We start from the raw sequence: 27,026 nt of genomic DNA on the forward strand, positions 1-27,026 counted from the left end.
GTTTTTTATTATGCGATACAAAAAAAAAATTAATGCTGGAATCTGAAGTTTACAGAAAATTTTGAAGTTCATTAAATATCACAAATTAAGAATTTTAATGAAATTCAAGGATTTAAATGAATGGAGTCAGCAATCATTATGAGTTACCCTGGTCACTGTTCTATTGTTGAATTTAAATTAACAATACATATTAGCCTGGTGATCAAGATACTGCATCAAGTTACAGATATACTTACTAAGGGGACATTTAACCATAGGGTCCAAGAAAGCTGCTCTTATAAATCAGGAAATTCTAGAATATCATACAAATGAATCAATCAAATCACAGTGAAAGTGTTTTATGTGTTCGCAAAGATGTACAAGTAATGCACAATGGCATATAAAACAAATTTTTCCAAGTACAGTGTAGATTTTAACTTATCTAATGTATTTTGAATTTACCTGAAATAATTTTACAATTTTAATTTCAGGGCACATGCTCTGCAGACTGTTGTACAATTAATGGGAGAAAGAGAACTTTATGAAACCTTATTCGAGTCATACAGAGTTCATCATTTTGATTGGACTCAAGAAAAAGCTGCATATGTCTTAGAAATGTGGCAGAGAAAGTTCTCAGAGGTAATTATTCCAAATTTACTATTTAAAATATTCTAATGTTCTTTAGTTACAGTAAGTTGATTTTTTAGTTAATATTAAAGCTAATGATCATATTATTTTTTTAAATTAAAATATAATTTGTCCAATAGTGAAACTGTATCACTTGTTTCTTATTTTACTTTGAAATAAAATCTATCTATAACCCATTTTATTCCTTTTTTATAAAAGTAAAATTATTCAATTGCTGTCAAAGACTTTTTGCTTCTTGTATGTTGTAAACTTAGAAAAATATGCACTGTATTATTCCAGTGCAAATTTACTTGAAAACTCAATCTGAGAAGAGTAAACATTGAATGATTAGCTTTAAATAGTTTAATATAATTGTTTATTGTAATTATTGCTTAGTTTTCATCCAACTTAACAAAGATTTAATAATTAGGCTTTACAATTTTACCGTTTTTACCTGTTGATATTATTTATAGTATACTATTCGGAATGTACATAATATTGGATAGTATATTAGTGAAAAAAAGCAAATGTAGCTCTGTCTGTTCACCTTAGTGATTACAAAGTGACCGGCATTATTCCCAGAGAAATTATGGTGGTACTTCTAAGATTTAAAATTAAAAGTGAAGAAATCTAGCACTATTAGGTTAAACTGAAGATAATGGACAGTACTTATTGTTTATTAATGTTAGCCAAAAAGTGTGACTTGTATTCCTTAAATGATCTAATGAATTTGTAGATGTTCAACTTGTTTGTTTCTATAAGTAGGTAATATTGCTTTTTATATTTATAATTTTTTTTATTATAAATTAAGTGAATTTCCTTTCTGTAAGGTTTTTTAATCACAATTGTAGATTATAAAACACTAGAAAACTGAAACATATAAATAATTTAAAAAAGAGGGTTATTTATATGTGACTATGGACTAACTAACTTATTCATGTTTCTAATATCTAATATGCAATTTTTTTTTTTAGGAAGTACGTAAGCAAATTGCTGAAAGAAACATGACATCTTCTTATAATATGTTTGCATTTTCTACTGCAACGTTAAATGATATTCTAAGTCAGTTTTCAGAAATAAATGTTTTTAAAGTAGCTACTGGTTATATAATTATGGTAAGTTATTTATTTTTAATAGTTAAATAAATATGTTAAATGCTATTATTTTTTTATAATAATTGAAATTACAAAACTGGCTTCATGTCTTTTTTCAAATTTCAGTTGAACCAATAAAATAGGATAATTGTCGGGTAGTTAATGCTCTTTTTAAAAAAAAGTTTAATAGTGTTTATGAAAATTGTTTTTTTTCTTATGTTTTCTTCATATAAATATATAAAATTATGAAAAAATACTTTTACTTCATCAATTTAACTGTGAAGTAAAATTATTTTAGTTTATTAATTTGTATCTGAGGGTTTGGATTTATTAGTAGTATTATCTAAATAATTCACTTTAGCTCCTAAATAATTTTATAATACTTTATTTAAAAGGATATGTTATTAGATTAGTAAAAAAAGCCCTTAACTTAACAATTAAAGTAATAAAAACTGGTAATTTGAATTGCTGTGTTGATAGAAGTTAAACTATTACCATACTTCTATGTGGGAGTAATCTAAATTAACGCCTTATTCTTTATACTGCAGTCAGTTCAGTATATATGATCTTACTGAGCTATATTAGAAAATTTAAAGCACTTGATTACCATATAAGGTATTGAAAAATATTAACTTCTTATCTAGCCACAATGTGATAACGTGATATTATTGATGCTGCTTAACAACATATTGGTTGTGACATATTTAGTAAATCATGAAGATTGTATTTTCTTCAATGATTTTTATTAAAAAAAGAGGTTTTAATAGAACAAGAGATTAAAAAAAACTGAAATGGACTAACACATAGTACTCGCAAGAAAATGTGCTTGTAAGTGTACAAAACATTGTTAGGTATTGCGTCAGCCCCCATGGCGTGAGTGGTAGCATCTTGGCCTTTCATCTGGAGGTCCCAGGTTTGAATCTTGGTCAGATATGGAATTTTTCATCCTCTGAAGCAATAACAAGAAAAAAAAGATAATCAATTAACAGTAACACGTATACATGGCAAAACAGTGTTTATTGAAGGTTACATGTACACCAAATTTTCAATATTTTCAAGATTATATAAGATGACTATAGCTTGGTTATTTAAGAAGTTAAATTTACTCTGTATAACTTTTTAACTATATACTTTTATGCTCACAATAATACTAATTAGCTTTAGTAATTAATGTTTTATTTGATTTTGTAATTTGTTTCAGCTATTGTATGCAGGGATATCGTTATTCAGGTGGAGTGATCCAGTGCGTTCACAGTCAGCTATAGGTTTAGCTGGAATAGTTTTAGTATCTTTTACTGTCGCAGCAGGGCTTGGATTCTGTGCTGTTCTTGGCATTGCATTTAATGCTTCAACAACACAAGTTAGTACTCCAACTTTTATAGTTTTTGAATTTTTTTGACATTTTTAATGTTATTTTAAAATTATCTCTTGATAGTTCATAAACCAATATTACATTCAGTTAACTGAAACTTAACTATTTGGAGTGCAGAACTTATAAAAGATATATAAATAAAATGAATATTAGCCTTAAAATAAATTATTAGGCTTTCTAAAATGGCTAGCTGAGGTTGCAGAAAAGATATACGTTATATTTGTACAAAAATACTGATTTTGAAAAAAGAAAATTTACAGAAAAAAGTATAATTTTGTAAATTAAAAATTTTCTTTTCTCCAAAATAAATGTTTGAATGGAATATATGTCATAATGGACAAATAATGAATAAGACATCTTTAGATGTCTTGTATTGCCTTCCATGTCATCCTAGCTGTTGAGACAACTGGTAATCACAAAGGATTTATTGAATGAAACTATAAATAATTGGATTAAAGCAATCTGATTTGAATATTTAATAAGTATTAAGAGTTATGTAGATTCAGTTAATTTTTTTTAAATGCCATTGTGTACATTCCATTTTCATGTAAAAGTGATACTCATAAGTTTCAATTATTTAATAACTGAATATTGCATTATGTGAAAAAAATTTTTTTTGTTATTCTTTTTTGTAGTTTTTATTTATTATTAATTTGTTTACATTTTCTTTAGGTTATGCTTTATAACAGTGTTATAAAATGTATTAATGTTTTTGATATATTTTTCCAGATTGTTCCTTTTCTAGCCCTTGGTTTAGGTGTAGATGATATGTTCCTATTAACTCATACATATGCTGAACAGTCGCCTACCGAGTCACATCCTGATGTAAGTTTCAAAAAAATAGTTTTAATTAATTTTTTTGTAGATTGAGTTTTATTAATTATTTTTAATTTCACAATAATAAAATATTTTTATGTGTTTTCCTTGCAGTAAAGACATTTATTTACCGAACACAAGTGTTCAAATCAATTTATTACAAATAAAATTTCATAAAAGTGAATGTGCAAAAAAATAAACTTGTTGTAGGAGTTAAAATAGGAGCTAATTTATAGATTATATTATTATTTTTTTTTTTTTTAATTTGGAAGAATTCTTTAATTTGTCTGTCATAAGGGAAACCATTTGAGTTGGAGTCTGAAGATCATTTTTTTAATTTTATTATTTACTGAACATGCTTTACTTGTATTTATTATTCACATTAAAAATTCTTTATTTATAATTTAAAAAAAATAATAAATAATTATTTTTTAAAAAAGAATCTGAAAATTTTCATGTGAAATTTCAGTTTCATGATACTAGAACTTTTAACTATACTTCAACGCCTATTCTCTGATTATTACTATTATAGATTATTACCATCATCATAATACTGATTGTAATTAAAAAAAAAATGTGATCAGAAGAGAGAAAAAAGTTTAAATTGTTAATTATTGTGTTTTTTTCTTATTTATAGGAACAGACAGGAGTGCTTCTGAAAAAGACAGGTTTAAGTGTACTTCTTACATCACTGAGTAATATGTTCGCCTTTTTTGCAGCTGCAATCATACCTATCCCAGCACTTCGTGTATTTTCATTACAAGCTGCCATCCTAGCTTTTTTCAATTTAGCGGCAATGCTGCTTGTTTTTCCAGCACTTGTTAGCCTCGATTTAAGACGAAGGAGGTAAGTTAACAATATTTTTTTCTGATTTAAACGATTCAAGTTATATACTTTTCTGAATAACATCATTAAGGTTTTTTTTTTAATCAGTGCTTGGAATTTTAATTATTAACACCAGGATATGCCTAGTTTTATAATTTTTTTCATAGAGTTTTTAAAAAACGAATAAATAATTCTGAAATATGATATTTGTCCTTTTATTTCTTTCTACCTCTCAATGTTGTGGTAACTTCAGTTCTGAGAGAAAATGAGGATAGTTCAAAATGAGTTAAAATAAATAATTTTTTTTATTCTTCAGTAAAACGTGAAATTTCATATAATTTTTCTTGACCTTTTTACATAAGTAATAGAATGGAATAAGGAAGTAATAGGTCATGAGTGATTTAATAATTTATATTATTACTATTTGAGTTTATATGTATATGAAATTGTATAAAATGTTAATATTAATGTATGTAATTAAGTGGTTGTTCTGGTGTTGTCAGTAATCAGCCATTCAGTATGATTAATATTTTGCATGCCAGAGCAATAATATTTCGTCAACAGTTTCTTCACAAAAAATAAGTGATTTTTTTCATTCACAAATTACATCATTAGTGATTTTCAATAGTGATGCCATTATTGTAATATAATACCTCCTTCTATTTTCTATATTTTGCAATGAATTTCATCTTAGTAATACTCATCTAAAAGCTTTTACATGTCATTCAGTCAGTATTAGTTGTATATGTAAGTGTAAGTTGTTTGTACAAACACAATCAAAAAAATAAAAAATTATTCAACAACTGATTATGTGCTCTTGTGTGGTTTACTTTGAGATCAATATGACAGACGTAGCTGTTTATTGATGATAATGACAGGAAATTGAATTGATGATCACTGAACATCTTTTAGATATATTTTTTATTCAAAATATCTGATCATTATCCTATCAACTTATTTCTTAATTTGTTAAAAACTATTTTCCATTTTTTGTACACCTCCAATTAATCTACAATAAATCTAAAAATTATTAGAAAATAAATAAATACATTTTTTAATTAAAAAGTTAAGGTTTTTTAAATTTGAAGTTTTAAAATTCAATTCTTAACATAAATAAAATATCATTCTTCTAACTAGTATTAATAGTTTTGAAATGCATTAAAAACAGACAGCATTGAAATAAGGTACTTCAATTAAATGGTTGGTACTTAAATTGTTAACCTTTGAGTGATACATGTACAGTTTTGTGTTCCCAATGCTGTATATGACTGACTGAATTAATTTTAGTTTATGTTACATCAGTTTTAAAAACTTGTTGTAAACTACTGTATCTCAGTATGATAAATGGTTGTTTGTTTTTCAGATACAATTTTTTTTTGTGGAAAAAGTAAACTAATTGTTTTGCATTTTTATATACACTGATATGAAATTCTTATAAACTTATTAAAAAAAAAGTACGTTGAATAAAATTTGGTTAAAAGCTATGGGGATTTTATGTAAAAAATCAAATTGCTACAGATTAATGTAATTAATTACTACTAAATTGGTTTAGAGATTCCCACCATCTACTAAGCTTCCAGGGGTTAGGTATTGCTTCAGAGGATAAGATGAATGATTTGCAGCATGTGAAAATGCTATTCCTGACAGGGATTCGAACCCAGAACCTCCAAACGAAAGGCCAACATGCTACCACTCATGCCACAGAGGCCGGCAAGCTTCCAGGATTAGCTAATAATAACATTACTGATGTTTTGTATTTTATTATTTATTGCAAAATTTTCTTTTAAGTAATAAGATATATAGAAAAGGAGTAGTAGAACAGAATAAGTTTACACTTTTAGCTTACCAATTTATTTATTCACTTCTAAATATATGAATGGATTTATCTTTCTTTTTATAGAGGTAAACAAATTTTTCTTGTAAATATTTTAAGATCAGAATTTTTTAATCATATTTTTTAAATGAACATATTCAGTGTAACTCAGAAAATTCTTTGTTTCAATCCCAGAGGTTTTCAGCTGAAATTTAACTACATATTATTTGCATTTTATAACAAATTGGATAAATATTTTAAATGGTAAGGTAAATATAGATATTGTTTTAAACTTTATATGCAAATCACTCTACTCTCTGTATGTAGTTTAGCTTTTCCTATTTCTAGAAGAGTAACCGACATTGAATTTTGAACAGAACACATATTCCCATATGGTCTGATCCTCTTCATAATCTTGCCACCACAATGGTGTCACTGGCACTCAGTTTACAAATAATTCAAAAATTAAATCAATGAGAGTGTTTTTGAATACAATCTTACTTTTTCTTTTAGATCAGGCCGAGTAGATTTTCTGTGTTGCTGTTTGCCAGGACCTGGAGGAGTTAGTCACTGGCCATGTATGGAAGCACCAATACCAAAGAAAAGAGCGCAAGTTGGCCCAGAAAAATTGCAAGCAATAACTCGTGCATTACCACCAGATCGACAGCAAACCGTAACTGTCCTTGCTCCTTCATCTGTTCAGGCATCTGTAAGTTTAAAAAATATATACTATTACTAATCTGATAACATTTGTAATATATTATTGAATATTTGTTTAATATATTTATTTTATAATTTCTTTGAATTGTTTTTGATGTTTATTTGAGAAATCTAGCAGCTTATGTGTTCTTAAATGTTCATACTTCAAAAGTAGTTTTACTTAACTTTTAGTTTTTTGAGTATTTATTATTCTTTTATTACATTGAATTATATAAATTAGTAGTTTCAGATTCATAGCTATATTTTATTTTGAACAGATGCAAACTAATTCATTTGTTAAATGTTAATATTTTCTATAAACGAAAAACTGTAAAAGTGTTATTAATTATATTATTATTACCGATACAAAAGATACATGTTAATACTTTAACACATTTAATTGCAATTTAATACTTACTACAATTTAAAATCTTAATGTTTTGTCTATTAAAAATATATGAAGTTGCTTCAAGATTTTTCTATTATATTGGAATTTATTTTTTTACAGACCAGTTGGATTGGTTCAAATGAACATCTAGAAAGTGGATCAGAAAATATTGTGGAAGAATCTTTATGTAGCATAACCTGGACTTGGTCACAACTTGCAGAATCATACGCAGAATTCATATCAAGACGTCCTATTAAATTGATGACATTATTTCTTCTGATAGGTGTATTATTAGCAAGTATTTGGGGTGTTACAAAAGTCTCTGATGGATTAGACTTGACTGATATTGTTCCTCAGAACACAAGTGAATACTCATTTCTTTCAGCTCAGAGTCGTTACTTTGGATTCTACAATATGTATGCAGTAACACAAGGAGACTTTGAATATCCAACAAATCAGAGACTTCTTTATGAATACCATGAAGCTTTCATGAGGGTTCCAAATGTCATTAAAAATGACAATGGAGGACTTCCTGAGTTTTGGCTTGGCCTCTTTCGGGATTGGCTTATAGGTAATTATTTTTTAATGATTAATATAGACTTTTATTAAAAAATTATTGAATTATCTCTTATGTTATTAAGTTTATTATTAAACTTTTGTAAGACTAGACATTTTATTACTTTTTTGAAAAGGTTAAAAGAAGTTATTTTATAATTTAGTTATTTTATTAATCAAGTATTTCTTCAGAGTGAAAATTTGCTCTCAGAATTTAAACAAAAATAAAACTAAGCTAAATTGAATTCTGTAGAAATATAATTTAAATTAAAAGTTGGTATTCTTTACTCTTAGTATTCAGAATTATTTGTTTTATTTTTAAAAAAAGTCTGAAAAATTTGATTCTAAATGTATTTAATATAAAAAAAAGAAATAAAAACAATTTTCCATGTTTGATAAAAAATCAATAACTGTGATTTTTATCACTTGCAGATTTTTACTGTTTTAAGTAAGTTAATAAAAAATTTCTTTTTAATAATAATATTTTTGAACCTACTAAATGTTAAATTATAATATTCTTTGATATCTAAAAAGGAAAGTATTTTGTTATTCTGTAATTTTTTAGTTTTTTGTTTAGTTATAACCATAAATTACTTTACTCTAATTATGGATTAATTTATTTTAACAATTATTTTACAGTTATATTCATGAATGTTAAAATAAATTAAATGTTACAGACTAGTGCATGTTACAGATTTCTACAACATTCATGTTACCTTTTTACTGTAAAATTAGTCTTTTCTGTGATTTGACTATATCTTGAGAATGTTACCTTACAATAAGTAACTATCAGCTAATGCAATAAGTTATCATGTGATCATTAACTTTTTTTTTATATGAACAATAAACAACCATGTTTGTATGATTTGTTTATTACTTATACTTTGAAATTTATTTTACAGGTCTTCAGAAGGCTTTTGAGCATGATTGGCGACGAGGCAGTATTACCCAAGAACGTTGGTTTTCAAATGCTAGTGATGAAGGAATATTAGCCTACAAGCTTCTAGTTCAAACTGGACATGTAGATAATCCGATTGACAAGTCACTTGTTACTCAAGTACGTCTGGTTGACTCAGAGGGAATAATAAATCCTAAAGCTTTTTACAACTACCTCTCTGCATGGACTGCAAATGATGCTTTAGCCTATGGTGCTTCACAGGCTAATTTACGACCCGAACCAAAGTTGTGGTATCATGCAGCAACAGATTATGACTTAAAAATTCCTAAATCTCCACCAATAGTTTATGCTCAATTACCATTTTATCTTCATGGACTCAGTGATACAAATAAAATAACTAAATTAATAGCTCAAGTTCGGGAAATATGTGCAAGGTTCGAAGCAAGAGGTCTGCCTAATTTCCCTTCTGGAATTCCATTCTTGTTTTGGGAACAGTACCTGACATTAAGGCAATCTTTAGCTCTCGCCATTTTCTGTGCTTTAGCAGCTGTGTTCCTAATTGTATCTGTGCTGTTGTTCAACTTGGTTGTGGCAACGATGGTGACGCTTGCACTTGCTGTAATGGTTCTTCAGCTACTAGCGCTAATGGGAACTCTTGGTATCAAGCTCAGTGCTATTCCAGCTGTTCTGCTTATTTTTGGTGTTGGAATTGGTGTTCACTTCACCATACATATTTGCTTGGTACGTTAATTATTATTATTGCTTTTTTTTTGGTCTTTTGTGTTAAACCTTAAACTTTTGGGTAGTTATTGGTTGTATGTATTACATATATTTTTTAATGTTTTATTATTATTATTATTATTATTACTTTATATGTGTGTTTATACAGTAATATAAGTAATTATTGAACAATTTTAATTAAACTCGTATCACTTTTTGATTTCATGTTTTGTGTAGGTTTTACTCTTCAATCAATTTTCTTATTCTGGTAAATGAAATCTCTCACATTGTGTACTGCTCAAAAAATACTCAAAATAATCTGATAAAATTCCATCAAATTTATTCTATTCTATACAATTTATGTTTAAGTAACAGATTATTTTCTTTTGGATAATTTGTTTACTTATCTATTATTGTGACTGATTCTCTATTCAATTGAATATATCTTTGAAAATGTAAAGGATTTAGTACAAAATTCAATGAATATTTGAGTGGGATACAAAGGAAAACTTTTTACATTTCATTTGCTGAATACAGCAAACAAGTTACGGAGGAATTCATTATAATTGTTTTATCTATAATTAAGTTATATAAACAAATATAAAGTTTTAATTATAAAAATTAGTTTAATTGAAATATTTTGCTATCGCTGTTATTCTATTCAAATAAATTATAAGCACATGCATTTAAAGTGATTCTTATGAATGATGAGAGATAGTAAAAAAAAATCTTCTCCTGTATTTCTAAAAACACAGTACTATATATGTTTGTTTGTATCTACTGTAGTATGATCAAATGCAAATTAGATGCTAAGCATTAATTTATTCTATTTTTATTTAAATACAAGTTAAGCGAATACTCAAGTGTTTTTCTTTCATGACAGGATTCTGTTATAATTGTTCATCATGACTTATTTGGCATTTAATACAAACTATAATATTAAATATATGTCGTTTTAGAGTATGACTTGTTACATATAAATTTTAATTTGAGAAAAATCATAAATGATTTAATAGAATATAACACTGTTTTTCCTAGAAAGAAATATATTATTTTTTTCATGTTATTTTTCATCTGATCTTATAAAATATTATTGCAAACAAATGAAGTACTGTGCTTTAAAAAGTTGGTCTTTTGTGTTAAACCTTAAACTTTTGGGTAGTTATTGGTTGTATGTATTACATACAACCAAAGTATAAATTTATACACTTGTTGGCAAAATATTAAGTATATTAATGGAAATAACTTTTTACTATAATAAATCAGTGCAATTATCCTTGCATCAGAAGTAATTAAATAAAACAATTCTGCTCGGACAGAAAACAAAAAAACGTTGCTGTACTGTCCATGGGGATACACAGTTAGACATAAATGCACATTAATATGTGGCATCAACACCAACATGTTAAATTTAAAAAACAACATTTAGTCTAATAAAATGCAGTCTAGTCTGATAAAAAAAAAATGAATGCTTCTCCGTAATCAGATAAAGAATACGTTTAGATAAAATAGGTCTATTTTAGGAAAAGAAGTCATGATATTTGTTAGAATACTGTAAATAATAAGTAACAATTAATTTAAATTTAAACAGTAGAAATGTATAATGTGTAATGTAAATCTGGTAAAAATAATTTTGCATTGTAATTTTTAAGATTCTAGATCTTCTTCTAGAAAGGTGTCATTGGCACTTTGTAAAATTATACAGTGACATTATTTGGGACAACTGGTTTAATTATAGCAACTGTAGAGCATATTTTTTAAATTAACTAACAGCTTTGGTTGATGTAAATTTAAAATATTTCCAGAGATCAGGTGAAAATAATGAAAGAGTTATCGCATTTAATTTTGATGAGATTGAATGTTTTTTATTATTTATATATTATACGAACATAAAAATTATTCAGTTTTATGTGAAATTTTATGGCTAAAAGTAACATAATAATATGCAGTACTTATTTTCTTTATTTTACAGAGTTTTTTGACAAGTATTGGCGGTCGAAACAGAAGAATGAAGATGGCTGTGAAGCACATGTTTAAACCTGTAGTTCATGGAGCTTTAACAACTCTTCTAGCTGTTATTATGCTTGGATTTTCTGAATTTGATTTTATTGTTAGGTAATATTTCATTTTAAATTCCTGTTAGTTATTTGTTTATTATTGACATAACTACACGCTGTTGTAATTATAGTTATTTTACCTTTTATTTTTGAGAGAATAAACAATTAATTTCATCATGATGGATGAAATTAATACTTTATTCTCTCAACAAAGAAAGGGTGTAATGTCTGAGGTTATAATTTTGAAAATAAATTAAAATAAGGTGGGATTTTCATATGTGTATATTTTTCAATAAGCTAATTCAGATAATATTGTGTTAATTTAATTTATTAAGTATTTTCTTTTGAATTTTACTCATTATTTACTGATAATTCATAATAATGTATATTTCTCTGAATAAATAATGAAAAATACATGTAGTATGTAAAATGTTTGAATCAAACATTTTGCTTCAGAGAATTTTTACATGGGGATAAAATTGTGGTCTGCTTTCTGGGGATTATTATGTTTTTTACTTAATTATTGAAGCTAATTACTTAATAGTCGAAGCTAAAATATATATTTACAAACAAAAAATGAATGGTCGGTATTTTAATACTTATGAAACATACAGTACTTGGGGAACATATTGCTAATCAGTAGATTGATGAAGTAATGTGATATTGAATAATTAGTTTATATTAGCACAATACTTAATATTAGTTAAATATTATTCTAGGAAGTAATGCTAACATCAATTGTGAATTATTACAAAAGAAGTTTCTATTACATATTTGACTTTAAAAAAATTATATGTTCTTTGTTCTTGGAAAATTTAATAATCTTTATTTATAACTATTATAAATAACTGGATATACTGTCTAGTTCATATCTTTATACATTTATTTCTTCACTCTTGACTAATAATATACCTGTGTCAAGCATATTGTGGTCAAAAGTATTAGGCAATCTTTTTTGGTAGACAGATTGTTTGATGAATTAATTGCTTGTGTGGTTAACAGATGGTAGTTACCTGGACAGGTTGAAATTTGATCACGTGTAAATAATATATTTTTTTTACCCACCACCAGTTGCACTTCTGGTACACCAGCAGTGCAACTGTTGGTGAGTTGGTATTTTTACACTTGATTTGTTGTAAGCACTAAATCATCCAGAAGTAATTTAATTTGTCATTTTACACCAAATTGCTACTTTGTCTTTTAAATTTTTAAAAACACTTGTGATTTAATTATCTACCTACCACATAACCATTTTATAAAAAAAGTTATAAAACCATTAAATATGGTTAAGACTTTACTAATAAAAATTACAATTTATGTACTGAAAATTTTTTTTTACTAATGTGTTATCTAAATTGTAGCAGACTTATTAAAGAAACATTGTTTAATCTTTCAACTTATTTAACTAATGTAAATGAACTACATTTTTCTTCATTAGAAGTTGTTAGTAATATCGTGTATGTAATAAAATAAAGTGACTAAATCTAGCGTAATTTTAATAAAAATTTTTTTTTCTAGGTATTTTTTCTATATCTTAATTGCACTGGTTGGCATTGGATTGATAAATGGACTTGTATTCTTTCCAGTTATTCTATCACTCATAGGTCCTTTACCAGAGGTAAGTAATGATTTTTTAGCCATTTTTTTCTAAATTTTATCCAACAATCTCTTTTCAGTTAATCTTAAGTGATATTGACTGCTTTTGTTAATATCAATAGACAATCTGTGACAGTTATGTCCCTGGGTTTACACTATTATAGCCACACAGCCATCATACATTACAAATACTTTCCATTGGAAATTGACGGTACTAATTAGAGAGAATGCTATTTTATTGGTTGTTCAAGTTTCAACTTGTTTAGCAGAGTGTTACAGTTGTTGTAATGAGATTCATTTATTGTTGTGCTTAACTTGGAAAATATAACAAAGAGAAGGAATTTAATGAAACATTTTTAAAAGTTTAAAATAGTGTATAATGAAGAATGTTTATCAATAATGACTCTGTTTGAATGGCAACAGTTCAAAGATGGGATTGTTAAAAATAGGTAAACAATAAATAATAAATATCGGTTGTTATCTTCATTCAATATACTCTCTGACTGTTTCTGTACATCTTCTAAACTTAACTGTCTTTCTTCAACTTAATGAACACATTATGGAGAGGCATAAATATAATTTAGGGGAAAATATTTATGTAAGATCATACATTTCTAGATAATTGTTTTGTATTCTGCAACATACATAACATATATAACATTTTAATTTATGTAATATGTATAAAAGTATGTGTTTTGTAATAATTTATTTTTTTTGTATTTTAGGTAATACCCTTGACTTATCCAGATCGTATTTCAACTCCATCTCCAGAACCAGTAAGAAGGATAAGGCAACCACCTTGTAGAGTTGCACCCCCCCCTCGTCGACATGGCACTTCAAGTCACCAGTGTCATCGAGAACCATCATTAACAACAATTACTGAAGAGCCAAACTCATGGCATTCTGCAACACATGAAATTGTTGTAGAACCAGAATTTGTTGTTGAAACAACTACTTGTACACATCCGCATGATGTAAGAATTATTTTTCAACATTTACTTAATTTATTACGTATATATATATATATATATATATATATATATATATGGTACAAGTCACAAGCATATCTTAGTAAAACCAAATTTTGAAGTTTACTTTTCATTATTCTTGAATAAACTGAGTATGCTTAAATAAAAATAATAAATTAATGTCTCTTTCCTTAAGTTGTTTATATGATTCAGTTTAAGAGCTTTTTAATGAAAACATTTTCTTTAGAAAAGTATTAAAAAAACAAATCAAAATAATGAAAGTGTTTTTCTTCAAGCATCTTCTTTATAAAATTTATTCTTTAATATCATTTTAATTCTACTTTGTATGGTGGTAGCAGATTTATCATAATATTATTTCTAAATTAAATTAATAATCTGTTCTGTAGATGATTGTTCTATCCTTGTTAAATTTTAATAAGAATATATCTGAAAATTTATCAAATTTTACTTCTTTTACATGCTTTGTATAATTTATTTTTTTATAATCATGTAGTGTATTTAAAAGTCACTATGTTTTAAGTTTCCAGACTTTACAGTATATACTAACTTACTTGATATCATAGGTTTAAAATAAGTATTTATTGTTGTTAATAAATTAATTCGATTTTTTAAAATTAATTAATGGGATAAAAGTTTCTGAAAATAATCTTCATTTGTATTATTTTATTATTTCTATGTATAGATACAGTCCTGGGTATATTTAAGTTTATTTAAACAATTTAATCAATTAATTCTATGAAATTATTTGTTTGAACAAAGTTATTTGAAATTTCGACTATTTGAACCTGTAATGTTAATTTTAATACACTTTGTTTTACCTATCTCCTTAGAAAGTAATTTGATGAGTAAATCTGATGATTTAGTGAGGTAAAAGCCCTTTGAGATGATCCAGTCTTCAAATATTATAATACTTAACATATGACCTTAAATCTTTATTCACACTAACATTTTGACTCTCGTAAACTGAGAAGGATTTTGTTGAGCTCTATAGTGTATTCTAGATCAGTGAATCCAGGTCTATAAAGAATATCAAGAATATCTCCAAACTATTGTTAGGAAAAAATATGGCGATTGATATTATGTGTTATATTTGTTATTACATAAAGACAGTTTGTAGTGACTTCTGAATTCATGGCATTTCATTGCTCTTTCACTTTTTTAAAACTTGCATTGAAATTTTGATGTCATGTTATTATTATCATAACCTTTGACGTCACAAAATTTTGAGTATTCTTTTTTGTTGTTTAAAAGTTTAAAATTATAAACAATTTATTAATTTTTACATTACATGATTGTTCTGTTAATATGTATTAAAAAATTACTTTAGTATCTATCAAAAATTTACTTATAATTTGTAAAATTATTTGCTAGTATTTAAAAAAAAAAATTAAAATGTGTTGATAAATGTACAAAAATATTGAATTTATTTTCTTACCTAGTTTTATGGAAATATAATAATTAAGGTTTACAGGCGATAAGATTGTTAATGTAATTATACTATTTACTTTTTTTTTTTGTAGAATGATAATGGTGGAAGTGACAGTAGTGGTTCAAGTCACCACCATCAGCGAATATCAGCCCCTCAATCTCAGTCACATGTAACCACAAAGGTCACTGCAACTGCTAAGGTCAAAGTTGAAGTCCACACACCAATTCATAGCAGTGAGTATTGAATTAATATAGTGTATTGTTTTAAGTTTCTAAATGCTAGTTCCCCACTGTAACAATACGATTAGTTTTTGTTATTGTTGGAAGATTACATTATTACTTTACTGACTGATGAACTCAGAAAATTAACCTTTTTCAGTGCTACCCTTTTCATTCCCCAACAATGAGCCTTGTTTTTTGAAAAGCCCTAGTGTTTTTATTAAATTAATACATATTCAAGTAAATGAAAATTAATATATAAAAAAAAGAAAATAGAGTGTATTGATTATTATATTTATTATTTTAAATATTTACATGTTTTTAATTTATATAAAATTTTAGTCTATTCTAATAAATTTTTTCAGTGGGTATTACCAAAAAGTTTACTGTTGCAATTAGCTCACATTTACATTCATAATGTCAAATTGTATTTTGCTTTGATTTTGTTTAAGATATATTTGCTACTGTGGAATTTATTTATTTCATTAATTTTATGAATTTTTAAAAAAAAATTGTACCTCTATTGACTTTTAGTATAATAGTTTGTAGTATTTATAATTATGTATAGGAATGTAAATTACTCATTTATTAATTCAGCACCAAAATTGTTGCTGCAACAAATTATTTTAAAGTTTTCTTCATTGAAACTGTTTCCATATTTCAATTCCACTCCACCAATCTCCATGGTGGAGTGGTAGCATTTCAACCTTTCATCCAGAGATCCTGGGTTCAAATTCTGGTCAGGCATGGCATTTTTCATACGCTACAAATTTCCATATTCATATTCTCATGTAAAAGCTTCCTTGTAAGTTTCTGTGGTGAATTAATTCAAGTCAAACAAATATTAACAACTTATTCTTAAAAAATTAGCTTATAGTACTTTCTTTTAAGATTTAAACAGTGAGAGAGGATTATTTTATGAATATCCATTATTTCTATCATGATATGTGCATATACATATATATATTCTAATAAAAAATTAACACAAAAATTATAATTAAACAATGTTTCGATTTTGTGATTATATATGTATATATAATAATATTTCATGTTTATGTATATATGAAATAGTCATGATTTTTATATGGTAGGAAGATTACGACTATCTTCTGCAGTTATTTTTCGGGAGGAATATGGAAGACTATTTTTTTTAAAAGTAAATTTTCTAGTTTATATAGTAATAATCTTAATGATTGCTTTTTTTAGAATGTAATTTCTGTGATCTATAATTATTTTTGTTTTGTTTTTACTTTACCAATCAATCATGTTGAGGTACTTTTCCTCATTTCAACATTGCTTTGTTAATCAAGTCAGTTAAAGTTGTTTCAACTTCACAACCAACCAAAGCTGAAAATAACTGAATTATTTAAAATGGTGATTGTAAGATACAGCTTACATTTTACATTAATGAATATTGTATGTGCTTTAGGTTCAATTGATGCTTCATGTTCAAAGTCTCGCCAGAGTCGTAGAAGAGATTCTAGTTCAGGAAGTTCCAGTTCTGACGGTTCAGACAGTTCTGGAAGACATTCATAGCACAAAAAAATTATGCAGGTACAGGTCAATATCAAATATTTAGATTACTATATTTTTAAAAATAAATTAACCCTTCAGTGCGTTTTGACATACTGATTACATTCATAATTTTATGTCTCCTTAGTGGTTTTCAACATACTCTGTATGTTTTGCGACATCCTATCATATTCTGCCCTCTAACGACATTCAGGTAAACTATTTGACACTGTACTATTTTTAGCTCCATCGAGAATGAAACAAAAATATTTTGCACTATTCTTTTTTCCATATGCCAGTTATTATACGTGTAATATGTTTAATATTTTAATATTCAGGTGGTGTGACAAGCGAACTGTCATACTGATTTCTACTTACCATAATATTGAAATGAAACAGAACACATCAAAACCAAATAAAACAACAATAAAAATATGGGAGCTTTGGACCTATGTGACCAAATGTTCCAGAGTTACCCAATAGAAAGAAAACGCGAGACCAATGGATTGTAAAGTTTTTTAAACAGTTAGTAAACATAGCTGTTTTAAATTTGTATAAATTTGGAAGCAAGCACGTTCAAAAGTTGACTATTTGGCATTTAGATTAACCGTGGTGAGTGAGCTAATTTATAAGTTCAAAACTCAGGGCAGCAAACCAATACATGTTTGCCCATTAACTGAGCCCTGGTCTGCAAGTCTGGCTGAAAGACATTTTATTGAAAATGTTCCACTATCTGACAAAAAGGCAAAGCCCCAAAGAAGGTGTGTTGTCTGGTAAAAGGAGAGACACAGTTTACTGGTGCCCAGATTGCGAGGCTGGCCTGTGCCTACAATGTTTTAAAATTTACCACACTAAAATCAACTTTTAATGGTAAGTACACTTATTATATAAAATTGCATTACAGTTAAACCACTCCATAGTATTATGAAGACATTAGTAATAATATTACTAAGTTTCATTAATATAAGTTATAAATTATAAAAAATGTACTAACAATAATACATAAAAATAAATGAAACATTGTTGAAAAAAGTCATGTAGATAGGGATATAAATTATGTAGAATATGTGACGCATTGAAGGGTTAATAGTTTAACATTTATTTTTTGTGAAACACATCCTAATATAGTTAATATTATTTTTTAATTAAATGAAATCTTTTAGTCAAGTATGAATGCATACAGTAAAATAAAAGATCAAAAACTATTTTTAAATGACTTTTTTTTAACAGATAATGTGGGTATCTATATTTTTATATCATGTCCTATAACAGGTGCATTCTTTGCAGACAAACTGAAATTGTAAACCCAGATTGTTAATTTGTAAACATGCTTATTGGAAACAATTAAATAATTTTAACTGAATTTTATTAACTGGTCAATAATAGTGATAATCTGGGTAAACATTTTGTCTTTAATTGGTTTTGATGACTTAAAAAGCTGTAAATGTGTAAATAAATATAATAATATCTACTACAACTTAGACATTATTGCAATTGATTAAATTTAAAAACTACCTCTTTAAGTAGAAAAAGAAGTCATAATGGAATATATTTCTAACCTAACACTGCTTTTTTTGATAAAGTTGTCTGCTTCATTAAATGTATGAGGTTGTCCATTAAAACTATACCAAATATTTATTACCCACTAAGAATACTTTCTGCGAAAAGAATAATACACTTTAATTTATATATTGTAATTATTGGTTACAAAATATTTTATAACTTTTGTCAAGTCACTTAGTCATTATCATTATATACCTCTAAAATGAATCTCTGGATTTATTCATAACCATTGTTTCCTAATTTTTAGAAAAGTGTACCTCTATCTTTAGAAAACAGGACCTTAACCTTAACCTTAACCTTAAATTCACCCAAAATGGGTCTCTTAAAAATGAAAGAAAGTTTCAAAAAAAAATTTAGCTTTTATGGAATTTCCCTTTCACACTCTTAGGGAATCCATCAGTATTAACTATCCAATCATGTGGTGAGTGTTGTAAACACTTACAATGAAATGTTTAATAATGAAACTGTTACTACCTTATATATTATACTACTTTAAATACAACAAAACTGTTAATAATGAAACGTCTTCATTAGTAAGAAATCTTCCTACCCTAAATTAACAATCTTAAACAACCAGTGATATAAAGGGCTTCAAACAGAAAAACATTTTTTTCACTAATTTTATTAAAATTTCCTTTAGGTGCTAAAATTACAAATATGTTAAAAAAATTAATACTTTATTTTAAAATAAATGTATTAATTTTTTTTTTAATTGTATTAACTAATTATGAGTAGTTAAAAATTAAAAATTATTATTTTAAAGAATTAAACAGTAAGCATTAGATGTTCTTTGTTTTTTAATTCTTTGCTTGTAATATTTGTCTTGCAGTCTTCCTTACGGTTTTGATTTATATACAATCCCTGAGATACAATTTAGGGTTGCTTTCTCTGAGACTAATTTTGTTGATAAGGCATTTTAAATGAAAGTGAAAAAACTTCCAAGATTTTGCTCTCCAGTGGTCACATAAAACTTAGATTTTAAGTTCTTTTTTTTTGTTTTTATTATATAAAATAAATGACTTTTCAGTTTGTATTATATTATTATTTTTTTAAATTATGATTGTAATTATCTTACTTTATGCAATTTAGAAACTATTCATTTCACTAAGAATATATCCACTAGATACATTCAAAAAAATAAGAATACTCACCTAATAAGTGTTTTCAAAGTGTTGCTCCATCATCAGGAGCCAAATTTTACAAATTACACACAATTAAAATATAGTTAAAAATAATATAGATAATGAGGCTTACTATGTGTATATCATGGTAGATATAAGAATTTTTAACTGACACAATATATATACATATACACACACACACAGTAATGAAATTAATTTAAAATATTTAACTATATTTTAACTGGGTGTAATTTATAAAATTTGACTGCTGATGATGATGATGGAGTAACACTTCAGAAGCGCTACAAGTAGGTGTTCTTACCTTTTATTTGAACTGTATCTGGTGGATATCATAAATTTGTTTTTAAAATATTTTATTTGATACAGTGGTAATATATAATGTTTGAAAAATTATATGCATATGTGTGTAATAGTTAAAAGTTTTTATTTATTATTTTCTTGTTTTTTTTTTTTTTTTGCAGTAACATTAAGAAAATGACTGCTGCTTCTCTTATACCGAACCACATGTACCTGTTACCTATTCCACCGCAAGCCAATAATTAATTAATTCAGGCACGACAGATTCAAGAGTCATTGTGAATCCCAGTGTTTGAATTTGCACTATGGACTAAAACAATTTATTTAGCGAGTAGTGTCGAAAACCCACGCGTCAAATCTATATATTATAATCATAGCAACATTATTTTTTAAAAATTATTTATGAACCATAATATATATTTATAAGCCCTGATCACTTCATCCTTACATTTTTACATTGTTAATAATATTATTATTATTATATTGTACAGATAGTATTATTGTGTATTTGTGTAATTATTTATAACGCCTGTGAAAATGTAATTATTGTATTTTTATTTAGAGTTTGTATAATTATATTGTGGAATATAATAATTTTATTACTAAATAAACTATTTAACTTAAAATACCTCTTATAGAAATATTATGAAATGATTGTCACTTAATATTAGACATAGAGATGTCAGATGGATAGATAAAGAATAAATTACTGTTATTTTTTATTATTTCTGCTTAGTAATTTCTTTCACCTAATATTTTTAATTCATATTTGATAAAGGGTGGAGATCTCAGAGGAAGAGTTGTAACATCTCTTCCTATTATCAGGAGATTCTAGGTTTGAATCGTAGTCAGGTTTGGTATTTTTCAGATGCAATAAAATTCATAAAAAATAGAGTACAGAAGCTTTAATTTATTCCAGTAACGGGCATAAATCTACAGTTACTGGAGTGAATAAATAAATATCTACATATAGGGATTCAGATCATCTGTCTAATATGATTATTTGACAATAGAGGGGTTATCACAGAATTATAGTAAAATATATTTCCAGATCACATATAGAATTTAATGAAATTATTTCCCAACTGATGTCTTTTAAGTATTAAAGGATGGTTTCTGAGAAGTAATACTTTAGGAGATTAATACTTTTTTAAAATGTTTTTAAGAAGCATTTTTTATAATTCTTTTATCCATTTCAAAATAGTGGCCAAAGATTCAAAATTTATAATTTTTATATTACACATTTTTTAATTTTTTTTGGAAAACCATTAAAGAATAAATGTTAACTTAAACTTTTTGAATGGCAAATGGGAATCAAATAGTACTTATTTTAAAGAGTTTATTTGCCTTTATTTTATTTTATTGACTATAGGTTTCCTGTATATCGAAGTTACAATTTGGTTATTTTTGTTAATTTCAATGCTAACATCTAGAAGATTTATTTTCTGTTTATATCTATTTCAAAAGTATATTTAAATCATTATAATATGAATTAAGTTTATATAAAATTATGAGGTGTTCATTGTTTATAACTGGATCAAACATAAAAAACAACAACATAATGAGTCCATAATAAAACTATGTGTGTGAATAATGCTGTAAACTATTTTATTCTCAAAATCTTGTAAATTCAATTAAAAAAAAAATCATATCATCCTTTGTCTCATAAAATGAACATATAGACAAATATAATTAATAGTGCTATCCATTATACACAAAATAATAAAGAAAAATTAAACACAGAAATATACATCATAAAACAAATTGTAATTCAAAATGGATATAAAACTTTGTTAATTGATAATATTTATAAAAAACAAATGTCAAAAATTAATTGTACAATAACTTTAAAATCAATACATAGCACACAGAAGATTGATAACGTTTACTTAAAATATTCATACACTAACAGTATTGTTGAAAATACAACCAAAGTTTATGACAAGGATAAATTTAAACCTACATATAAAACTGACAACCACATAATAAAATATTTAAAAAAACAATAAAAATGCTGATTTATACAATTTATGTGGGGCTTATAAGATAAAAGTGTAATGATTGTGAGGATATTTGTATAGGTAGAACCAATAGATCATTTAAAGCCAGATTTTATGAACATTTTAGGCATTATAAAAATAAAAAATTGGGCTTCTCTAATGTTGTGAATCACCTTATGAACAATAAACATTCCATTTCTGATGTTAATACTAATTTAGAAATATTAGAAATTAAAAAAGGAAACATAAATAAAAATCTAGATATTTCAGAAAACTATTACATGTGTAAATGTAAACAAACATTCAACTTGATCAACTTACAGACTTATTTTGAAGGAGACACACTCATAAAAGCTGCAATAGATAGCAGCACTTTCATAGATATTACAAATGTATTTATTTAAATAGTACAGTATTGTAATATTTGGCTAGCGATATACATGTTACTAAATGTTTGTTATTATTTTATTTTTATTAATGACTTCATTTATGCTTGTATATGTAATCATAATTTTAATCTTTTAATCCTTTAATTTTATGTTTAATATGTAATTTTATGAATATCATACTTGTATGATGCTGAATTCTGCGAAAGTACTTTCATGAAAAAAATATATAAATATACAAATAAGGTAAGAGTTGTCTTATATTTGTACTTCAGTGGATTAAGTTGAATTATATAATTTGAATTTATATTATTAGTGCAGAGGTGATGTGGGTCTTGAAAGGATTGATTTTAGAAAAATAATATATATATATATATATATATATATATATTATTTCTCTTTTTGTTATTGTTTCTTTCTAAAATAATAATAAATTATTATTATTGATACCCTAATGAATATTAATAAAATTCACTATAATGAAGAAGATAAAGAAAGATTATGTAATGTTATTAGTAATAACATTTATAAAATTAATAAGTTACATATAAATAAGAAACCACTTTTAAAAAAAAAAGCAGATTATAATTTAAAAGAAAAATAATTGTATTGCATTTAAATCAGACAAAACGAACAGACCAGTTATAATCATACTAATTAATAAATATAATAATTTGATGGAAAAATATATAAGTGAAAATAATTTTACTAAAATCACACTAGATTATATCCATTAAAACCATTTGCCTCCAAACTTACTGTTCTTTTTAAAATGCATAAATGGGATAACCCAATGTGTCCATTAATTAATTTCAAATCCGCTCCTTGTTATTTTATTATTAAAATAATAGATAAAATACTCAGATCTAAAAGCAATTTACCAAATAAGTATATTGTAAAAAATGGGTACGATTTAGTTAACAAATTAAATAGTTTAATAGTAAACAAAAATACTAAAATGATAAGTTATGACATAACTTACATGTATCCACTATCCCTATAGATCAAACTATATGTATAATAGGAAATAAACTGAAAATTAATAACAAAGATCTGAAATTTATAGGTAATATTATAACTTATCATCAAAAATGTATGCCAACAAAATTATTTCAAATTTAATAATGAATTTTACACACAACATAAATACCTTGCCCATGGGATTTCCATTATCAGCTATTATGTCTGAAATGTATTTACAGGATTTCAAGAATAGAATAGGCTATGGTATTACCCACATTCATATAATTCAATTTTGGTTTCATTATGTTGGTGATATTTTGGTAGTCTATGAACCTGTTATAAATAATGAACATTTAATAATTTTAAAAAAACTTAATTCTTATCGTAATAATTAAAATTTTTTTAATTATTACGAATATAGAACAAATTTATTTTTCTATATTTGTCAAATATAGAAAAATAAATTTTTTAGATTTGGCATACAAATTAGAAAAAGTAATAAAATAATAACCACTTATATATAGGAAACCAACAACTAAAAAAATAGCTTTTAAAGAAGATCTAATCATCCTTGGGTACACAAAATTATTACATTTACAAACATGTTAAGTACAGCGAAATAGATTTTATTTCTTTAATAAAATTTTCAATATAATTGACTTCTTTGTTATCTGTACATATTAATAGTAAAGAGTGATTCTGTGAATCAGGCAATTCTAAGAATATAATGAAATAAATTCTTTAATTTACCTTATTTTTAAACACATGAACAAATACATAGACATTTAAGTTACATCAGAATATCATTTCTTAAGTTTGCTGCTGCAACATGAGTGTGAGGTTTATTTTCTTCTACTTTAAAAAGAAACAAATTTTTCTGTCTCATAAAAGATTTAATTCTTTTTTTCATTTTAGATTTTATTCATTAAAATGAATTTGATTTTTTTTTTTTTGAAAGAGACATTTCTCATTAATTTGTAATATTTGTTATAGTTATTACCACTGATACATGAATAGAATTAATCAGATAATTCCATTTATATTCTACATATAGTTTTATATTTTAATTCACTGATGATGAGTACTCACAACTTCATTGAGTGAATAATTTGGAAAATGAACATAAAATCGAACAAATTAAATGGAATGATATTGAAATGAATTGCTAAATGGAGTGAATGAAGTTTGTAAAATTCACATAGATAGTAGTTGTCACCACGCCACTGTCAGTCAAATCGAGCAAACCAATTTATTTACTTGTACAATGTCTCTCCATTCACTAAGTTTTAATTAATTACAAACTAATAACTAGTTAATTACATAAGTTATTAATAAGTTTTCACTTAACTACAATTTAACTACTGTTATGAAATTTTATTTATTAAAATGAGTTCTATACTCATAAATATTCATATATGTGTCTGTAGCGATGCAGAGGATTAATACGTAGAATACTGGACTCCATTCACTGGTCTCCATCGCTGCCTTTAAAATCTTGGGTGTACAATTTATTTTAATACTGCCATCTTTCTTTTTTTTATGCAGCTAGTAGTTTCAAAATTATGGTCTTAATAGCAAGGACTGATGAAACAGGATAACTGTGATAAATATCAAACTGTTTTCACAACTCATGTAGTGTGATCACAAAACTGCCATCATTTTTGTGAAAGGATTTCACAGTTTCATAGTAAAAGTACACTGCATGACTTCTACAACTCTACTGAATCAACAACATAATAACATATTTTACTCGTATTTACTAATTTAATAATACTATCCAAAAATGTCAAAAAACAACAGCAAGTTCATTAAATTCTGTATACCAGGATTTTATCTTTTTGTCTAATTCTGCCTTAATTTCAGCGAATACATTTTTATTATTTAATCATGCAAAATATATGTAGCTTTAATGTTTCTGTTAGTACTCGTTTTAATAAATCTCACAAATTTAATTTTTTAAAAATAAATTTCACAATAATATTCAGAACTATTTTGGGTTTATAACACTGGATCTGATGTAATAATATTTTTCAGAGTCCAAAGTAAAAAAAAGAAAAACCTAGCATTAAAAAAAGCACTAACCAGATTGTTAATATTTGTACTTTGCATCATCTATAATCTCAAACTAATTTTAAATATATACGTATGTTTCACACAACTTTATAATTTAACATGCACAATCATGTCTAAAAAAGGCATTTGATATATCCAACCAGTGTAAATAAAAACAATAGAAAATAATCAAATACAATCATGCAGTCATTAAAAAAATACATAAATATGATGAAAAACTGTGTATTTTCATATGGAATTGTTGTCCGTTGAATTAGAAATAAACTCAGTTGATATGTAATAAAGAAATATGAGAACAGTCATTTACTGTCATTAACAGCAAATAGTTTAAAACAGCGGAAAGGTTTATGATGTAATTGAGTTACTAACTTATTTATGAAGTTTATTCATAAAATTTTTGAGGTTAATGAAATTAAACAACCACAAAATTTTATTTGTAGAACGTATACTATGTAATGAAAATGTAAGATTAAAATTCTTAACATTTAAATAAAGATTGTTATCATTTTGTTTATATTCTACTTCTGAATCTAGTGAGAATATTATAATATATTGTGTGCAGGCTAAAGGTATCCAAAAGTAACAGCTTATAATAGAGAACCAGTAAATATAATTTAATTTTTTTTTCAATAATCACAGCAACTCACCATGTTTTAATGTAGATTAGTTAAGTTCAATGTGTGCACCTTTCATCAATGAATACATCTTTCAATGTGTGCTACATGTTAATCTAGCTCTTTCCAAGTGTTTAGAAGCATCTGTGACATCATTAGACCAACAGCTTCAAAAATCCTCTGCTTTAAATCATCCAAGTCTTGAACTTTTCTTTGGTACACAGAACTTTTAATAAATCCCCATGTAAAAAACTTCAAAGGAGTGATATCTGGAGATCTAGGTGGTCATGCAGTGGACCTCCTTGTCCAATCAACGTCCAGGGAAAGTGTTGTTTCAGAACATCTCAATGAAAATGTAGTGGAGCACCATCTTGTTGGAAACTGAAGCCTCCAGGAATCTG

At 25.9% G+C, this 27,026-nt stretch overlaps 1 protein-coding gene across 2 annotated transcripts in view; it reads left to right on the forward strand.

The window, feature by feature from the left end:
• Window positions 1–21,314, forward strand: part of ptc (protein patched) — a 157,931-nt gene extending 136,617 nt beyond the window's left edge. For both annotated transcript variants that reach the window (XM_075360804.1, XM_075360805.1), the window contains exons 9-22: window positions 471–618; window positions 1,581–1,721; window positions 2,902–3,060; window positions 3,802–3,897; window positions 4,526–4,734; window positions 7,040–7,235; window positions 7,734–8,184; window positions 9,071–9,807; window positions 11,759–11,901; window positions 13,362–13,461; window positions 14,165–14,413; window positions 15,949–16,090; window positions 17,505–17,629; window positions 20,754–21,314. In XM_075360804.1, coding sequence (XP_075216919.1) covers window positions 471–618; window positions 1,581–1,721; window positions 2,902–3,060; window positions 3,802–3,897; window positions 4,526–4,734; window positions 7,040–7,235; window positions 7,734–8,184; window positions 9,071–9,807; window positions 11,759–11,901; window positions 13,362–13,461; window positions 14,165–14,413; window positions 15,949–16,090; window positions 17,505–17,611 — 2,878 coding nt within the window. In that variant the 3' untranslated portion in view covers window positions 17,612–17,629; window positions 20,754–21,314. The remainder of the gene's footprint in view (window positions 1–470; window positions 619–1,580; window positions 1,722–2,901; window positions 3,061–3,801; window positions 3,898–4,525; window positions 4,735–7,039; window positions 7,236–7,733; window positions 8,185–9,070; window positions 9,808–11,758; window positions 11,902–13,361; window positions 13,462–14,164; window positions 14,414–15,948; window positions 16,091–17,504; window positions 17,630–20,753) is intronic.
• The last annotated feature ends 5,712 nt before the right edge of the window (window positions 21,315–27,026 follow it).

This window comes from Lycorma delicatula, chromosome 3, assembly GCF_047948215.1.
Source record: "Lycorma delicatula isolate Av1 chromosome 3, ASM4794821v1, whole genome shotgun sequence".
In the NCBI taxonomy this organism is placed as follows: Eukaryota; Metazoa; Arthropoda; class Insecta; order Hemiptera; family Fulgoridae; genus Lycorma; species Lycorma delicatula.